At 42.8% G+C, this 19396-nt stretch overlaps 1 protein-coding gene across 5 annotated transcripts in view; it reads right to left on the bottom strand.

Moving 5' to 3' along the window:
- Nucleotides 1-19396, bottom strand: part of SCYL3 (SCY1 like pseudokinase 3) — a 32279-nt gene that overhangs the window by 3562 nt on the left and 9321 nt on the right. For all 5 annotated transcript variants that reach the window (XM_039486450.1, XM_039486452.1, XM_039486453.1 and 2 more), the window contains 9 exons: nucleotides 18427-18483; nucleotides 16664-16766; nucleotides 9469-9580; nucleotides 8506-8583; nucleotides 6915-7054; nucleotides 5877-6064; nucleotides 4808-4979; nucleotides 1787-1945; nucleotides 72-796 (listed from right to left, as the gene is read on the bottom strand). In XM_039486450.1, coding sequence (XP_039342384.1) covers nucleotides 72-796; nucleotides 1787-1945; nucleotides 4808-4979; nucleotides 5877-6064; nucleotides 6915-7054; nucleotides 8506-8583; nucleotides 9469-9580; nucleotides 16664-16766; nucleotides 18427-18483 — 1734 coding nt within the window. The remainder of the gene's footprint in view (nucleotides 1-71; nucleotides 797-1786; nucleotides 1946-4807; nucleotides 4980-5876; nucleotides 6065-6914; nucleotides 7055-8505; nucleotides 8584-9468; nucleotides 9581-16663; nucleotides 16767-18426; nucleotides 18484-19396) is intronic.

Here is a 19396-nt window from a genome sequence, read left to right as displayed (position 1 = left end):
GAAATGCATTTTTCCTTCTACAATTTGCCACATCACTCAATATAATTCCCCCAAACCCCCCGTATTCTCACCTCAGTGACTTCAGCTGCCGCAAATTTGGATGAAAACTGCACTATCTGGGAGGTATCCTCTCCACTGGAAACTGCACTTAAGTGACTAAGAACAACTGAGTCTGTCCTCACTTCAGGTAAAATCAGGAAAGATGCAGATGGTTTAATATCTGGGGTCATGTCAGCAAACCAGTCCAACTCAGGATCTCGCACTGGTTTCCTCTTCACTTGGATCGTGAACTCTTCTCCTAAGCCAGACTCCCATGGAGACTTGGGAGACCTTTCCAGGAATGCTGTTTCTCTCTGCTGGTCTGGGTGGTCCCAGCTGTCATTGCTCCAGCAATTCGCAGGGCTGGACATTGTGGGAGGACTGGGTTTGAAGCTTTTGGATTCTTTGCTCAGCTGAAGGGCACCAGGGAGTGGCCTCTGCACTTGGACTCCATCAGCTCTCATAACATTGAGGCTGTTTCCTGAGAACAGTTCAGGAGCAGGGCTGCTGGGCTCAAAGTTGTCCGAGGGTTCCTTGTCCACATTATGATCAACAACATAGGGCTCAGTGCTGCCTTGTGGCTCCATAGGCCGGAGCTGTATGTTCACAATTTTCTGAGTCTCAGGCTCTTCGGACTCGCTCCAATCTGGCCATTCCTCTGCTGGCTTTTCAGAAGTATTCAAAGGGCTCCTGCTGCTTCCCACAGTATTCATCGCAGCAGGATCTCCATTCAAGGATAGCTGAGGGTCTTGTTCAACTGTGGAAGACACAGGAATTACACACCTGTTTTGGATGGTGCTAAATTGTGCATTTCCCATAAAACTGGGAATGTAAGTTATACCTAGAACTCCCACAATGCCTAACTCTGTCACTAAGGAAACACCACACCAGCCTGCTGGCCTGAAAATAGCCTGCTCAGGAACAGCCACACTAGATCAGAACAATGCTCCACATAGCCCAATGCCTTTTCTCCACCAGTGATCTATACTGATGCTTCGAAGTGCTGCTAAAGGAGAAGGGAAGGCAGGGCAGAAATGCCTCTGCCTCAGAAGCAGTGACCAGCTTCCTGCCTATAGTGGGAGGGTTACTAAGCTTGGAACATCTAACCAGCAAGTGCCCAGGGCCTGCTGAGTTGCTACTGGACAAAGGCAAAGGAGAACTGAAACACAGATGGACATGTTGGATCAGCTTGCTGAAGACAGGGGAGCAGCAAGTGCATGAATAGTGCCAAGTGCAACTAGCTAGTGAGTCATGACAGCCTTCAGCTCATTGCTGGAGCTGCTCACCTACCTAGCTATGGGGGGGAGAGGGGAGAAGGTCAGGGCACATAGGAAATCTCTGTGGTAAAAGGGCCAGGGCGCAAAGGCAAACAAACACGCCATTATGGGTACATATCTATGTTGCTCAGTTTGCCAGCAGTGTCATTGTTTACTTCAGTCTTCTCAATTATCTTCCATCCATCCCCATGCAAATCAAGCACTGAGAGCCCCCCTCCAGTACTTAGCTTTCCAAAGGTTAAACATACAAACTGTGTTATGTTCTCCCTCTGTACTCTCCACTCCCCACATTTCCTAGCCCCTTTACCTGTCAGGTACATATGGCAGTGAGTCACTCAACTGAAAATGGCACCTCTGTAGCCATTTCAAATCAGCAGGAGGCAGCACTGTTGTGCTACCACCAAAAAGGATATTCTTCATTAGTGTTTAGTAGAAAGGACTGCTCCAGTAAGAAAGCTCTGGAGGTTTACCTGTCTTTAAGGCCACCTGAGAGTCTTTTCTTGGCACATGTTTCTCGCTGCTGAGGGACATGTTTCCAGTGATGGGGCACTTGGGGAACACACTGGAAGAGTTGTTCTGCAGGGGCTGGGAGAGCTGACTTCTCTGGTTGCTAACGTGAGTTGGGGAGTCTGCAGGGATACAAAGCAAAAACACAAAGGACACTCACTCAATAGCTGCTGCTCTGCTCAGAACAAAGGCACAACTGAGATCTTCATTACATTCAATTGCTACGATGAAACCCAAGATGGCCCACAGCATTGTAAACACACAAGGCACCTTCATCTGCAGCGCAGAGATCTGACTCATGGAGACCACTGGCCCAGCATGAAGTGATCCAAAGGGATTCAAACCACATTGGATCAAGATGGAGACTTGCAAGCACATGCTTGTAGTAGTCGTGGCCTGCACCTCTAATTCACCCACAATCTACTCCATTTTCTGCAATTTGCTGGGTCTGCAGATTCCTGGCAACTTGCTAAGGCAGCCCTTGAATTGGCAAAATGTACTTGTGCTCTACATTTGAGGTCTGGGTGCTTTGCAGACCCCTGGGTGAACGCAGCAGCCATCACTGCACTTTAATTAAGTGAAATTAATATGAGCCCCATTCACTCACATCCTATTACCATGCATCTAAGATGATGAACAGTGTTTGTTCAACCATCTGTCTCCCCAATACAAGTTTCTGCTCTGCAGGTCACAGACAGTCACAACGTTCCACAGGGATTCTCGTGTTATCTCCTCCCTTGGCTCCTCTTTCCCTGCCATACACATGCAAAACAAACTCTCAGCTGCCTCTCATAGGCTGTGATGTAAACCAGTCTGCTGTTCAGTACAGGAACCAGCTGATTGAGGTGTTTCAGCACACAGCAACAGGCAGCCGGCACTGGTGCGAATGAAGCCAGTCACTACGGCATTGCCTGTGTAACACTAAACCCCAACTGGATCAGCAGCAGCAGGGACTGGACCTTGGACCTCTAGATCTTAAAAGCTGGAGTCTCTTCTGCCTGAGGTAGAAGAGCCAGGTCTATTTGCCAAGGCTGTAGCAGGCTCAAACAACTTCTGTTTGAGGTCCAGGCACCACTCAAGGTGGACAGAGCACCATACTGTGATTTCTGTCACCTTGTGTATCTGCACAAATGCAGTCCCCTAATGTAATACAAATCACCCTATACTGGTGTAAAGTGTATCAGCGTGGCTTGTGATTGGTTCCTTCCGGGGTGCCACTTGGAACTGGGGTACCACTGAGCCCGCCTGACTCACCAGCCTGGGCTCCCTTTCAAACTGCGGTGCTGTGATAAGTTGCCAAGCTCTCCAACCTTGCTCTTTCGTCAGCATACAGATAGGGACACACCCAGCTGCAGCGTCAGATCAGCCTTGCATGGGAAGGCTCAGGTAAGGCACCTCCCAGTTGCAAAGGCACGCACCCCCCTCTGGAGTACAAACCCAAAATTATACTGTCTTACGCTGCACAGGCAACTGTACAGCGCAAGCTCATAAAATTCACGCCCCCTCCCTCAATGTGGAGAGACATATGCAACAGCTTTCTGCCCCAAGTTACAATTTCCACACACACTGGTTTTAGACAAAACGAAACAAGTTTATTAACTACAAAAGATAGATTTTAAGTGATTGCAAACAGATCAAAGCAGATTACCTTAGTAAATAAACAAAACTGCAAACTGAGCTTAACACACTAAATAGGTAGGATGTGAATTAGCAGATTCTCACCCTGAGTGATAAACAGGTTGGCAGATTCTTAAGGCACAAGCATCTTTGGTTTTCCCAGGTTTTCATACACAGGCTAAAAATCCCTGTAGCCTGGGACCATCATTTCCCCCAGTTCAGTTCTTGCCCCTTTGGTGTTTCCAGATGTGGTGTTGTAGGGGGAGTAAGGTACCATCATGATATAATTGTCCCCCTTTTATATCTTCTTCCCACTTGCTGGAAAGCTCCTTTGCTGTGACCTGGGTCAAGCAGTTCCCATTGTGTAGTGCTATCTCTGAGAGGTTTCTATTGTACGCAGTTCCTGGGGTAATCCTTGTGCTTGTGTGCATTTCCTCAATGAGCCATTAACATTGTTTGGCCTTTTTACTGTTGTACCTGAAAGGCTGCTTGTTGGTGTTTTCAACCTCACAACATGTTTCACCACCACCTACATAGCCAAACTTCATAACCTGACATAGGACGATAGCACATACAATCCAACAAGATATTGCTGTCTAGCAGTTCAAGACTTTTAGAATGATACCTCACAAGACGCACTTTGTACAAAACATACCCTAATTACATGACATTGGTGAATATTGGGGTGCCAGGGTGTCACATGACTTACCCGTTTCCAAGCCAGGTAAGCTGCACCAGTGTAAACTGCCTACACTGCCTACTGCCGGAGGGGTTGTGTTAATGTAACTATGCAAGGCTGCAATACAGGTATAGACAAGGCCTACAGTTAACATCAAGACAAAACCAATTAGCTTCTGCTTTTTCTTCCCCCCCATCAAGGGGGAAACAGATCAGTCACAAACAGTTAAAATGTCACAAGATGCCAGACACAAGGTCCACTGCTCCATTCAATACCATGTTGTACTAAAAGTCATAGAACTGGTTGAAATTTTAACTATTTAGGAGGGATTGGTTACAATACTAATACTCCTTGCTGTGTCCCTTTAACAAAATGGAAAGTTGTGGTTTTGTTTATATATGGCTGTTCCCAGTGTGGTCTTTCAACAGTGCCTTTGTCCCTGGTGGTTTATTCCTCTACATCTCACTGGAGCAGCTTGTGGCAGGAACAATCTGTTGCTAAATATGTTACCCCAGTTCTGTCTTTGCAGATCATTTTTTCACTATTGAGGACAAGAGGCCTTCACTTAACAGCTTAGCCACATGAGGGACTCTCCCTAGAGTCCCTGTCCAAACAGCAAAGGCAAGATTGGACAGCACAAACCAATCTCACTGTGCTGCAATCCCAAACTTTTTTTGCATTTACATACCTGCTGGCGAAAGGTCCGTAGTTTTAGTGAAACTCGGTGCGGAGCGTTTGAAAATTTTAGTTCTTCCACCCCCCACAACCACTTCAGGTCCAAGCAGAGAGACCAGAACCGCTAAGCCGTGCAGCGTTATTGCAACAATAGAGTCACTGGAATCTCGAAGGCCCAGTAGCACCTAGGGCAAGACCAGAAAGCTATCAGAAACAGCAAAGAATCTGAGCAGCTCTTTCTTTAGCTCTTCCATTAAAGATGTTTACAGCATGTTTCTGCTGTTCTTTCATCTAGACAATCATGTGGATAACCACTTATGAAACTCACTATTAGTGTCATCTTCTCTCTGACAATCAAAATTCAATATGTATATCACTTCCCTGGGTAGGAAAGTAGCCTTACTCCTCATTAGGGTTCAAAGCCTGATTCATGTAACCAGTTAAAAAGGGTCACCCATACTAGCTCCTTGTGAACACTGGACCACTTTGCAAATAATTTGGCACAATTCAGAATGATCAGTCATCTCTGCTCAAAAGACCCCCACAACTGAGATATTGGAATGGCATAGGATGGAGAGGCAGTGTATTGTCATTAAGCGAGAGGTCATAAGTCAAGCTTGATGTGTATGAGTTGTGGGAGGGGAGGAAGGAGGGGTATCCTAGCACTGGAATATCTATATATTTCAGGAACACTGGCATAGCTAGGGTTAGGGGGCAGGACTGGAATATTAAGGGGAGCTCCAAATCAGGACTGAGGTACCCTGGCGCAGATAGGGTGAGGGGGCAGGACTGGGTTAGCAAGGAAGGCTCTAGCTCAGGATGGAGGTGAACTGACTGAGCTGTGAGGAGGTGCATGGGTGCCAGGCCTGGAATAAGCAAAGGGAGCTGCATGTCAGGGCTGAGATGCATTTGGCAGAGTTGGGTGTTTGGGGAAAGCTTACACAATTTGCCTGCACTGTGCTTCACTGTTGCCAGGACTAGGAGATCTTTATGTGTAATAAGCAACAGAGGCCATCCCAGCAGCAGAATCCCCACACTCTTGATACGCCATGTCCAGTCCCGTTGTCTGCCTCATCATTAACCTGTGGCAATATGATGTTTTTCAACTCTTCCTGCGTGAACAGTTCCGCGTAGGCGTCAATGTGAGACAGCAGCACCACTCGCACGTGCTCTTCGTGGACTTCAAACAGCTTCAGCAACACAGGAGTGACGTGCGTCTGGAAGAGGGCTGGTGACAGCAGGCAGGTGGTCTCACTTTCACCAATTTTATCTAGGGAAGAGTTGGAACACGGGACAGGCTACCTCCCAGACCAGAGACAACTTGCTGCAACTTAACGCTACTCTCAGCCGCCACAGCCAGCGGCCTATGGGCTTAGGTCTGTCACTGAGGAGCCCGGTTTGAATTGTAGTCCTAATGCCACTCTCTCTTGGTCAGCAGGAGCCAGGAGTGCTGCAGAGCTAGCAAGTTCAGGACATCAGAAGGGTGGGGCAGGAATGATTTGCATTGCTTGACAGTGGCCCCTCTGAGCAGCTAAGGGCACACAAGTCCCTGTGGCTGCTTAGGCAAAATTGTGAAGGAGGGTGAGCAAAGGGCGGGCACAGGAACTACTGAGGGAGAGAGACAGAGCACTCCAGCAGGGGAAAGGAGGGACAGTGAATGCCTCCTGGGGAGAAAGAAGTTGCCCCATGCCAGCGAGGTGGCAGAGTAACCTGCTGCCTTCCCACACCTCAAGCTAGGGGGCAGCCTTGTTATCTGCAAGAATGCTAGGGCAGGGGAGGGGAGGAAGAGGTATACACAGCTGCTGCTCTAAGAAATACCCCTTGCCCTACAGTCCTGGGGAGGGCCATTTATAGCAGCATGGAAGAAGGCCAGACAATTGCTAATCCCCTTTTCAGCAACCAAGGGAGGCATGTGACAAAGGAACAATGGAAAGTTTGGTGGACGGGGGTACTCCCATTATTCTGTATCTGGAATGACAGAATCATTGGTACTTTACCTTACAGTACTTGCTTGGCTTAAGCCAACACCACTATTAAAACCTCTGTTCAAATTAACTAACCCTTCTGATTTCACTCCAAATGAGGAAGTGTTTGCTCTGAAGAGAGAATATTCAAGTCACCTTTCTTTGGACCTAGCAGATGTGGAAGGAAACTCTTGACAGCTACTGGCTCAGCAAACACAAGCTGATTAAGTAAGAGAGGCACCAGCCGTGAAGCTATCAGCTTCTCTGACAAACAGGCCACTTTATCCATCAGGAATCTGTTTTGAGAGAGAGGAGTTAGTATGAGGGTAACTTTTTATTTTCTTAAAATTTTATTATGGACTTGGTTTCAGAATGAGTTTCCATTAAATAGCCCTTTCCCCTCCCTCTCTATTTAGACTGTGGGCTCTTCGGGACAGGGGTTATCTCATGGTGTCTGTACAGTGTCTACAACAATGGAGCCCTGATACTGATTGGGGAATATAGGCCCTACCTCAAAACAAATAATAAGGAAATGGATACACATCCTGTGAAACCTCACAGCCAAGCTACTGGCTGGCAAGGATTACACCAGCCAGCCAGCCAAGGAAGCCCTAATCAAATTCTGTAGCCAGACTATGAATATTTCTGTCTTTTATAAAACTGTCCATCACCACAGTTTGTGTCTGTGTTTCAGAGCAAGGAGCTCACATGAACTATCACAGTGTTAAAGCCCTAGAGTTAAAATGCACTTACATCCCAACCTCCGTACACATTACAAGGGTCGCCCTTCTGCCACTCGGTAACAGACAAGCATGTTTATTCAACAGGACATTGCTTCCCGTGCAAGGAAGGACATTAACTCAGGAAGACCTTCCCTTAATCTAAGGCAAAAAGTATTTCAGAAGTGATCTGTACAGGATTATTTTTAAATGGTTCTTTACCATGTCTAAAGTAGGCCTGAAAGCTGCTGGATTTTGGAAAATTCCAGCCAAAAGAGTTCAGCTGTTTCCAAGAGTGACGCCAGGGAAAAATACATTTTACCATAATAAAAAAATTCTGACAGCCTTATCTTTGAGAAGCTCTAGTGGTGCCAAAAGTCTTAGTTATGGGAGGAAGGTCTTGGATTCAATTCATCAAATGAGCAGCATTACAATGAACATAAGCTCATACCACACCCCTTCTTCCTTCACCACCACACATGATGGCACCACGATACTACAGCATAGTAATATCCTGAAAGTGACACCATGGCTGATGCAGCAGTACGGGGAAATGGGTAGTTCTGCCATGTAGACCAAGTGGGATCTAAATAAAAAACCTTCTGCTAAGTTAGTCATACTTCTCCTTGTCTGTACTGAACAAACTAAACTAAATTTCCCATTGTGGCTAGTGGACAATATACAACCTGGTTTCTCTTCACAGCCTACTACCCAAGGGAAAGCTTCTGTCCTTGGTTTTGCCTAAGTTTCCATAGAGAATCCAATCAGACCTCTAAAATACACCTGAGATTTCAGACAACCATGTCCACCACAGTCCAAATTTTCTAGCTCATTTCCAGGGAACAACGGGACCAATTATCTCTGCAATGAAAGTACTTGCTACTCACCTAGTTTACACATAGTTTTTACTTTTCTTGGAGTGATAACCATAGTGATCAGCTGCACATAGAAAATTCCCATTTTGAACATGACAAAGTCATCCCCCCCTCCCACCACAAAGGTTAAAGCTCTTAAAACTTTTCACTTACTTGAAAAATTCAGTTTTCTCCTCCTCAGTCTTTAATGTTAAACTTTTCAGAAAGCTCACAACTTCCAGAAAATCATTCCTGGCCATAAAAAGAAAGGCGGCTAAGAATCAGGAACTTGAGATTAAAGAAAGCCACATCCTGCATTAATCAGGCACATGGAGGAGGAAAGGGGAGTAACAAGTCACATGACATTGGACTGGGAACATCAGAATGACAATTTGGGCCTCTTGCATTCCTCACTGCAGCTGTGTGCTTCAGCCCCCATTGCAACCATTTCTAGCAGGGGGATTCAGTCTCCATGGTCCATTCCATTCTTAGCCTCTCTTGAGGCTATCGAGGCCGTTGAAAGCAATTATGTGATTTGGACATCTGTCCATTAGAAGCTAGACGGAAACCAAGAGTAATTTCCTCAATCTCCTGGCCTACAACTGGAATTGAATGATGCAGCTATATACAGTATGAACTGAACAATAGTACATTTGCAATCTCTTGAGCATGCTACCCAAATTATGGTGAGAAAAGGAAATTCCCACAACAGGCCAACAACACTACCCCAAGGCAGCAACATATTTAGGTGATGGCAACTGTAGGTCTGTAGAGACTGGAAGTCAAGATGGATCTAAGATAGAGGTACCTCTAACAACCTTGTCTTCTATGCCCTCCATCAGCACCTAGCATGAAGTAGGGGAGAGAACATTTGTGATGCACGGGAGTGTCACTCTTTCAACCATCCTGCTGATAATTCAGCAGCCCGCTATGAGGGTTATGAGGACTTCTGAATTTAAGGAGTCTCCTTGTCAAAGATCCCACATGACAACATACCAGTGAGCTTGGTAATTTTGTTTGCACTTCATGCATCAAACAAGAACCAACAACCTTTCAGAATGAAATGAGTGATGTCAACAACACAGAAGTGAGGAACAGGGAGCTATATCCAAACAAACAAAGCATTCGTTCCCTCACCTGAAGAACTCATGAGACAGTAAGCTGGACAGTGGTGGACGACATTTCGGATCTGGATTCAGCAGCGTACAGTGCAAGGTCTGTTGAAAACTGGAGAGAATATCCGCTGAAACTGAAGCCAGAGCGAGCATTAGATTTCATTCCCAGCACTGGGTCCAGACCACACTCAGAGACTGCCCCTCCCTCTGCTGCAACCTTACTATGAAGTGCTGATGGGTAGCAAAATAGTCCAGAGCCGCTGCTATTGCTTAGTAGCTGTCATAAGCCTCTACCTTTTTTAGAAAGGCCATTTTCCATCAACCTCCACCCAACCTGAGCCATCTAGCCACTGAGTGCTGATGAGTTTAGGGAGTAAGCATGGACAATACAATATATAAAAAGCCAGTTCTAAAGGGAACACTTTCTCCTAAGCTTGGTGAAGAGGACAAGAGAAGGTTCTTTTGAGCAGCTTCCTTTTGCCTCACCCATCACATTCCCACTGCAGCAACTACAAACATCCTATTAGAGAAGACAGGCAGGACCTCAACTAAGAGCTCTATTTGGTGTCATTATAATTAAAGTCAGCTGGACAATTATAGGCATGGGCAGACTTCCATGTGAAGAGATAACAAAAATGGATTATTCAGGAATTGGATGAAAAAATGAAAGATATAGAGGTATATAAAATTATAAGCAGAAGAAGTGAAGTCAGTCATGATGTTGAGTTGAGGATAAATAAATATAATAGGCACAATGGTCCAGTGGATTGAGCATTGTCCAGAGAGCCAGAACACTTGGGTCTGTCACTGACTCCTCCCTGGGAAACCAGGTCAAGTCACTGCAGTTTTGTCTGCCTTGGTTTCTCCATCCATATAATGGGAATAACGATATTCACCCCCTTTCTAAAGGGCTTTGAGAGCTACAGACAAGCATTACATAAGAGTTTATTGTTAAGAACAAGGGCGCTCACAATGACAAAAGGCAGCAGATTTAACACTAAAGACAATGTTTTCCTCACACACCTACTGTGCCTAAATAATTACTTTTGAGGCAAAGCGTTTAATACGATTCAGGATTATTTGACATCCATGGCTACAGTAGCTAGGATAAAAATGAAGGGATATCAAACTTCATTCTTCAAGCTAGGTAAGTGGTGGAGGGTTTTGGTTTTGTGGAACATTGGTCCACCTTCTGTGGAAAGAAGGGGCTATATAGCTCAGATGGCCTCCTCCTCAGTAGAAGGGGGACCAATCTCCTTGGAGACAGGCTGGCTGGAGTACTCAGGAAGCATTAAGCTAATAGCAAAAGGGGAGGGGAAAAAAGACGATACAGGCACATAGCACAAAATCAAGATGCTGAAAACAAAATTAATCAAGAAACCAAAGGACATGAAAAGAAGAAATTACTGAATTGCCTATACCCATGCTCCTAGCATTGGTGTAACAAACAAGATGAATTGGAATTGCTCATTTATGAGCATAAATTCAATCTAATTGGTATTACTAACACTGGGTGGGATGAGTCACATGATTGGAATGTTAAAACCAAAGGTTATAACACATTTAGGAAGGACTGAGTGGGCAAAAGGGAAAGGGGCATGGCACTTTATGTCAAAAATGGCATTACCTGTTTCCAAGTCATTGATAACTCAGAAGAAAATGATATTGAATGCTTATGGATCAATGTCCTAACAGATAAAGCACAAGATAGGATTATTAGTTGATGTCTGCTACAGACCATCTGTCATAGGTTTATTCCCCACTTTGAACTTTAGCGTTCACAAGATGGGGACCTGCATGGACTCCTCTAAACTAAAATCCTAGTTTAGATCTGGTTCTCGCTGCCACCAGTCAAGTTTTAAGTGTCTGACACACTCCCTGTTCCCCCAAAACTTTCCCTGGGGAACACAGATTCAAACTTGAATCTTAACACAAAGGGAAACAAACCATTTCCCTCCTCCCCTCTCCTAGTGCTTAGGAGAGATACCTTGATTCAAACTCCTTGAATCAAACAAAGAGGGATTCCCTATCCCCCCCTCCCTTTCCCCTGAAAATCCAAACAAGGGAAGAAATCAATCAAGTTCTAAAAAAGAAAAGATTTTATTAAAGAAAGAAAAAAAAAGTACACTCTCTCTGTATTACCAGGATGCAAAAATACAGGGTCTAACTTATAAAAACTGGAGAGACTTCCCCTCCCTCCTCCTCAGCATAGTCAAAGTAACAGCAAACAGAAATAAAGAATTCCTTCAGCAAACACACAATTGCAAATATAGAAAGCAACTCAAAAGACTAATCCACCTTTTTAACTAATACTCACTATACTGGATAGTAGGAAATACTCCAAGAGAACTTGGAGACATGTCTGGCCTCTCTTAGATCCAAAGAGAGCACACAGAGCAAACAAGGAACACAGACAAAGCCTTCCCTCCACAGAGATTTGAAATTATCCTGTCCCTTGATTGGTCCTCTGGTCAGGTGTTCCTCAGGTTACTGAGCTTGTTAACCCTTTACAGGTAAAAGAGATTTTAACCCTTAACTATCTGTTTATGACACCATCAAATCACACTAGGGAACTGGATGACCACCTCCATACACACCTGTTTATAATTCGTAGGAAAGAAACCTGGGTGATTGGAGAGAGGAGATGGGATAGGATGTCAATCTGAGTGACATCTGCTGGAGGTTTCATGCTGCCAGGACTAAAACATCCTTGGGATTTCTAAACAGTGTCATCTATAATTTCCTAACTCAAAAAGTGTTGCTGCCAACATGGGGGAATTCTATATTGGACTTAGTCCTAACTATAAAGAGGAACTGATCACAGAACTAAAAGTTAATGGTAGGTACAAGTGATCATGACTTGCTCAGATTTATAATATGCAAGAAGAAAAATATTCAGACCAGTAATACTTGGTGCTTTAAAATGACCAACTGCAAAAAGCTGAAAACAATTATGAGCCAAATCAGCTGGGAGGAATTTACCAGAAAATTGTGAATGATAATTGGAAATCATTTAAGGACACCTTACTAAGTGCCCAAAAAGCCAAAATGCCACAGTTGAGGAAGAAGTCCCATACTAGTTAAAAATCCAACTTGGTTTAGAGTGGAAGTGAAGGCAAATGTAAAAAATAAAAATAAAAAAATTGATATACAACAAATGGAAGAAAGGGGAAGTTGATAGTAATGAATATAAATCAGAAGTTAGGAATTGAAGAAAACTGATACGAGAAGCCAAGGGACACAAAGAGAAATCCATGCCCAGTACAGTTAAGGACAATAAGACAGTTATTTAAATCATAGAATATCAGGGTTGGAAGGGACCTCAGGAGATCATCTAATCCAACCCCCTGCTCAAAGCCGGACAAATCCCCTGACAGTTTTTTTTTTTTCCTTCCCACACCCCAGTTCCCTAAATGGCCCCCTCAAGGATTGAACTCACAACCCTGGGTTTAGTAGGCCAATGCTCAAATCACTGAGCTATCTCCCTACCCTTTATATTGGGAATAGGTCTGTCAAGTGAATAAAAAAAATAATCGCAATTAATCACTGTTAAACAATAGAATACCATTTATTTAAATATTTTAGATGTTTTCTACATTTTCAAACATATTGATTTCAATTAACACAATACAAAGTGTACAGTGCTCACTTTATATTTTTTATTACAAATATTTGTACTGTAAAAACAAAAGAAATAGTATTTTTCAATTCACCTAATACAAGCACTGTAGTGTAATTTCTTTATCATGAAAGTTGAACTTACAAATGTAGAATTATGTACAAAAAATAACCGCATTCAAAAATAAAACAATGTAAAACTTTAGAGCCTACAAGTCCACTCAGTCCTATTTCTTGTTCAGCCAATTACTTAGACAAACAAGTTTGTTTACATTTGCAGGAGATAATGCTGCCCACTTCTTGTTCACAATGTCAACTGAAAGCGAGAACAGGTGTTTTCATGGCACTGTTGCAGCTGGTGTTGCAAGATATTTACATGTCAGATGTGCTAAATCATATGTCCCTTCAGGCTTCAACCACCATTTCAGAGAACATGTCCATGCCGATGACACGTTCTTCTTGATAACAATCGAAAACAGTGTGGACCAACGCATGTTCATTTTCATCATCTGAGTCAGATGCCACCATCAAAAGGCTGATTATCTTTTTTTGATGGTTCGGGTTCTGTAGTTTCCACATTGGAGTGTTGCTCTTCTAAGACTTCTGAAACCATGCTCCACATTCCTCTTAGATTTTGGAAGGCACTTCAGATTCTTAAACCTTGGGTCAAGTGTTGTAGCTATCTTTAGAAATCTCACATTGGTACTGTCTTTGTGTTTGTCAAATCTGCAGCAAAAGTGGTCTTAAAATGAACATGTACTGAGTCATCATCTGAGACTATTATAACATGAAATATATGGCAGAATGCGGGTAAAATAGAGCTGGAGACATACAATTCTCCCCCAAGGAGTTCAGTCACAAATTTAATTAACTTTTTTTTTTTTTAAATGAGCATCATCAGCATGGAAGCATATCTTCTGGAATGGTGGCCAAAGCATGAAGGGGCATCCAAATGTCTAGCATATCTGGCACGTAAATCTCTTGCAGTGCCGGCTATGAAAGTTCCATGCAGACGCCTGTTCTTATTTACAATATCACCAGAAAGTGAGAAGTGGGCAGCATCATCTCCCATAAATGTAAACAAACTTGTTTGTCTAAGCGATTGGCTGAGTAAGAAGTAGGACTGAGTGGACTTATAGGCTCTAAACCTTTGCTTTGTTTTGGTTTTGAGTGCAGTTATGTAACAAAAAAAATTTACATTTGTAAGTTATACTTTCAGGATAAAGATATTGCACTACAGTACTTGTATGAGGTGAATTGACAAATACTGTTTCTTTTGTTTATCATTTTTACAGTGCAAATATTTGTAATAAAAATATTAATATAAAGTGAGCACTGTATACTTTGTATAGTAACTGAAATCAATATATTTGAAAATGTAGAAAAACATCCAAAATATTTAATAAATCTCAATTGGTATTCTGTTTAACAATGCGATTAAAACTGCAATTAATCGCAATTAATTTTTTTTTAGTTAATTGCGTTTGTTAACTACAATTAATCGACAGCCCTAATTAGGAACAAAAAATCCTTGACCATGGTATGGGTTCATTACTAGATGGAAATGGTAGAATTATCAGTAATAAAGTAGAAAAGGCAGAGGTGTTCAGTAAGTATTTCTGTTCTATATTTGAGGAAAAACAGATGACAATCTCATCATACGGTGATAACACTTTCTATTCCACTGGTATTTCTGGAGGATGCTGAACAGAAACTACTAAAAAGTTAGACATTTTTAAATCAGCAGGTCCAGATTACTTGCTCCCAAGAGTTTTAAGAAGAGCTGACTGAGCAGCTTGCTGGACCATTAACATTGCTTTTCAGTAAGTCTTGGAGCACCGGGGACGTTATAGCACACTGGAAGAAAGCTAAGGTTGTGCCAATTTTTAAGAAGGATAAAAGGGATGACCCAGGTAACTATAGGCCTGTCAGCCTGATGCCAATCCAGGGCAAGATAATGGAGCAGCTGATACAGGACTTGATTAACAAAGATCTAAGGAAAGGTAATGTAATCAATGCAAATCAGTATGTGTTTATGGAAAATAAATTCTATCAATCTTTTTTTGACAAAATTACAAGCCCGGTTGGTAAAGGTAATAGAGTTAACATAATCTACTTAGACTTCTGTAAGGGGTTTGACTTGGTAATGCATGACATTTTGATTAAGAAACTAAAATGATATAAAATGAACATGGCACACATTACATGGATTAAAAACTGGCTAACTGATAGGTTGCAAAATGTAACTGTAAACGGGGTCGATGAGTGGCAAAGAGAGCAATTGCCCAGGGGCGTGGGCAATTTCAAAGGGCCCAAGGGCCCCCGGCCACTGCAGCAGCCGGGCAGGCATGTGGAATTGCCTGGGCAGGTTGCAGGGCAGGGCTCCTAGGCATGCATGGGGTGGTACCGGCGGCGGCGAAGGCAGCTGGCGGCAGCTCGCTGGGCACCAGCCTTCGCAGCCAGCAGCACCACTCAAATGTCAGGTGGACCGTGTCTGCGCAGGCTGGAGCCCATTGACAATTCTGCCCTGGGGCCTGGAATTGCTGTTGGCGGACCTGCTTCTAGTGATAAACTAAATAGATTGAGCTCTTTGAGTCTAACAAAAAGAAATTTAACAGGTGACCTGATCACAGTCTATAAAGTACCCCCATGGGGAATAAATATATAATGATGGGCTCTTCAGTCTAGCAGAGAAAGATATAACATGATCCAGTTACCAGACATTGAAGCTAGACAAATTCAGACTGGAAATTAGGTGTACATTTTTAACTGTGAAAATAATTAGCAACTGGAACAATTCATAAGGGTTCTGGTGGATTCTCCATCACTGATCATTTTAAAATCAAAATGGGATGTTTTTCTAAAAAAAATATGCTCTCTGAATTATTTTGGGGGAAGTTTTATGCCCTGCATTATACAGGAGGTCAGACTAGATGATCAACATGGTCCCTTCTAGCCTTAGAATCTATGAATCTGTGTCTCATTTCTACCTTCTGATTGCAGGGAAGGATCAATCTTAACAGTAATTTGCATTGACATAGTTCCTTTGACTGAGCATTGCAAACTGGTTTACAAAAGATAAATCCATTATCTAAATTTTGTAGATAGGGAAAGCCGACAGAGATTATACAATTTACCAAAGTCATGCACAGGGGAAGTGAGATTTTGGAATCAGACATAGCATCCCAACAGCCAAACCAGGATGCCAGCTGCTGGACGATCCTCCCTAACACCACTGTACCCTAGTTTCCATTACAAAAAAATTTCCACCCCAGTCACTGACGCCTGGATTGGATTCCCAGTCACTATGCAAGCTATACAGAAAAAGCAATCACCAAGAAGTCTCCTGTCCTGTCAAGGACAGCATGGAACAGGAAGAGCTCTTATGGAAAGTTTCTCATTTCTGAAATACGTGGAGAGTGAAATGGACAATCACTTCTCTACAATAAAAGTTTTGTCATGCTGCTTCTGACACACTCTTTCCTATTGGAAAATGAATACGTTGGGTCATTCATGCAAGGAACAAGCTACATGGGAAAATGTGGTGTGGGAAGTAGCAAAATAAAGTAATTTTATTCCTTGTCTTTGAGGACTCTCACCCTGATCATTTAAGAATGTCAGCAGATTTTCAACCATTGTTCCAAATGAATAGGCATCCCGGGCATGTCCGTGGCTGTCAGGAAGAATTTTGAAGTCTGCAGACTGAAAAAATAAATCATAAAGCAGGAGCCTGCTACACAATTTCCATGAGTCCCTACTCTCTCCTTACACCCTCTGATTCTTTGTATAGTACCATTACTCCACAAGTGGAATATTATGCAAAACTCGAAAGCCTCTAGAGCCTTAAAGAACTTACAGCCTAGAAATATAAACAAGAACATCACAGTTAAACAGTGCCCCATGAGTTCATCCAGCAACTGAAAGCCAGAAGCTTTCTGCATTTCTATGGAAACCAATGTTAACCAGGGAGAGAACTCACTCTCTTCTAGTCTGTAAGCAGTCTGCATTACACTATAGACATGACAGTTGGTTAATAAAGGGAAACACGTGAACATTAAATGCAACAGCACCACAAAACCATGTAGCTTTAAAAGGATCAACAACTTCTCACAGCAAATGTTAGCGGAATGAGGCTTTAGGTTCTTTATAGTTTAAAGATGAGCATATTGTTTGCACCAAGTTTTACAAAATGAAATTGGTGAGTTTTAAAATACAAAGGTTCAAGATGATGATGACTTTCTTTTCTGAGTGCAGCTTACCAGCTTCTTAAATTTTGACTTTCTGCATAGCACAAAAATCGGCTTCAGTTTCAGAACTGTCACTTTCTAAATTCTTAGAATACATGTGACTGGACTGCTCTTGGGAGTATAACATTTACATAAACAACCACAACCTTCAAATGGCCACGAGTGGTGTTCGATAATCAGTCTCTATACATGCCCAGCAACCTTTTAAATACTTGAACTGGCCTGTTCTTCTGGCCAATTTTATCTTATAAAACTCGGTGCACAAAAATTTGCTCAGCTTTAGAATACTTAAAAATACCAAAGTCTTGTTTGGCTGATGTTTGTTCTGGAAGATTATTGGTCAGTCTTTTTATGGCTATTTAGCTGTGTGGTCCTCTGGCAATTTAACAGAAATAGTAAATAATATAGCAGGCTATTTACTTTAAGACTTCCTAAGAGAAACAGAACCAGTACCTAGCAAGAGTATAGAATGTTTTTTTGAAAAAGGAAAATTATGCCTAACTTGGGATCTTCCTTGGAGTTATGAACTAGTTCTGGAGCTATAAAATAAAGACATGTTCTATCACATTCCATGTAGCTCCATCCCGATGATAAAGAAGAGTTTAAAAAAAAGGAGCATCAAAACAAAAGAATCTCTGGCTGATCTCTGAGCATTTGTTCATCCTACAACCGCCCTCCTCTGTAACTGCAAAGCTCATCAACTGTGGATATTTATTGTTGGGAAAAGTGTTTTGTATTTATTTATCAAGTGACAGACAGAAGCAAATATTGTCATTTCACTATTTTAAAAATTAATTATGTAAGCGTATAGTGTTCGGGTGGAAAAATTTTGGGCACGATTGTTGTAAATATTAAGGCTGGGACACAAATGTGAAAAAATATTCGCTATTATTATTATAATATTCGCTGTTAGGGCTGTTGCTCTGTCATTAACTTATTCCATTGAGTCATCTCCCCCTTTCACAATATACAAGTTATGGACAGTACAACACAATTCTGAAGTTATCTAGATGGACATATCTGCGCTTTTTTGCTTCAATATCAAAAAACCACAAAATCCTGCAGCAAAAACAGATTAACTTCTGATCAACCCCGAGTACAGCAATGCTACTCACCCTCTCTTCAGGAGGGATGGCTGCTTGGTTTCGCACTGACTTGATACCACACAGGAACTTGAAAGAGGAAAGGAAAACTTCATGTTAAATGTTTTGAGCTAATCATTTATCGCTTGGTGAGTTGGCACCAAGCAGCAATGGATGAAACCCTGCTTTTCTTGCCTTTTTTTTCCCCCTTCTCTCTCCATTCCTCCCTCCCTCCCTCTCTCTCTCCATGGCCAGTCAAGACTGGCTGAATGTACAAGAGTGGGTTCCCCCCTTCCACATTCAGTATAGGATATGCCTCACTACCTTACCAACCTGGAGGGATAGCTCTGGACTCTAGGCATCAACGGTAAAACACCAAGATTCCCTGCAGTTGCTGAATTTTACTAGAGTCAATTCTGCCTTCAGTCTTAAAACCACATCCCTACATGCTGTACCTGGGCCTCTGGATCTTTAGTAATGGTGGGATTTTACTCCAATGCTCTTGGTCAAAATTTCACCTCTTGTAATGTTGTGCATCACGCAAGGTACCAATTGCCTGGCCAGCTGTCCCTCTCCAGGAGGTGGTAAAACTGTTAGTGATGCTATGTGGGTACAGTTTATGAAGAATTTGGGGTTCCTTTGGAATGAAAGCCAGAATGTATTTGAGTAGTGTCTCACTGCAGCACTGACTCTGCACAGGATGCAGCTGAGTTCAAGACAGACATTTTCCTTCCAACATCAATAATGTCCAACGGAGATGCCAGCAGGGAGAACCAAAGTGCTCTTTAAATGAGTGAGGATGTTAACCTGTTTTAATTTGGATTCAGCTTTTCTGCTTCAGGGAAAGAAAGCAAACTCTTTTACTAACCAGTAGCAGCGGCTGTAAAGAGGACAGACTTCAAGCTTGTTCCCACCCTCCCTCTCCCCAACCCTAACACCTCCTTGCAGCCACTTCTAGTCCGCTTGAATGACTAGTTGACTTTACCCACACATGGTCATTTAT

The sequence above is a fragment of the Mauremys reevesii genome, linkage group 8 (assembly GCF_016161935.1).
Source record: "Mauremys reevesii isolate NIE-2019 linkage group 8, ASM1616193v1, whole genome shotgun sequence".
NCBI lineage: Eukaryota > Metazoa > Chordata > Testudines > Geoemydidae > Mauremys > Mauremys reevesii.
This window is presented reverse-complemented; position numbering and strand designations above follow the sequence as displayed.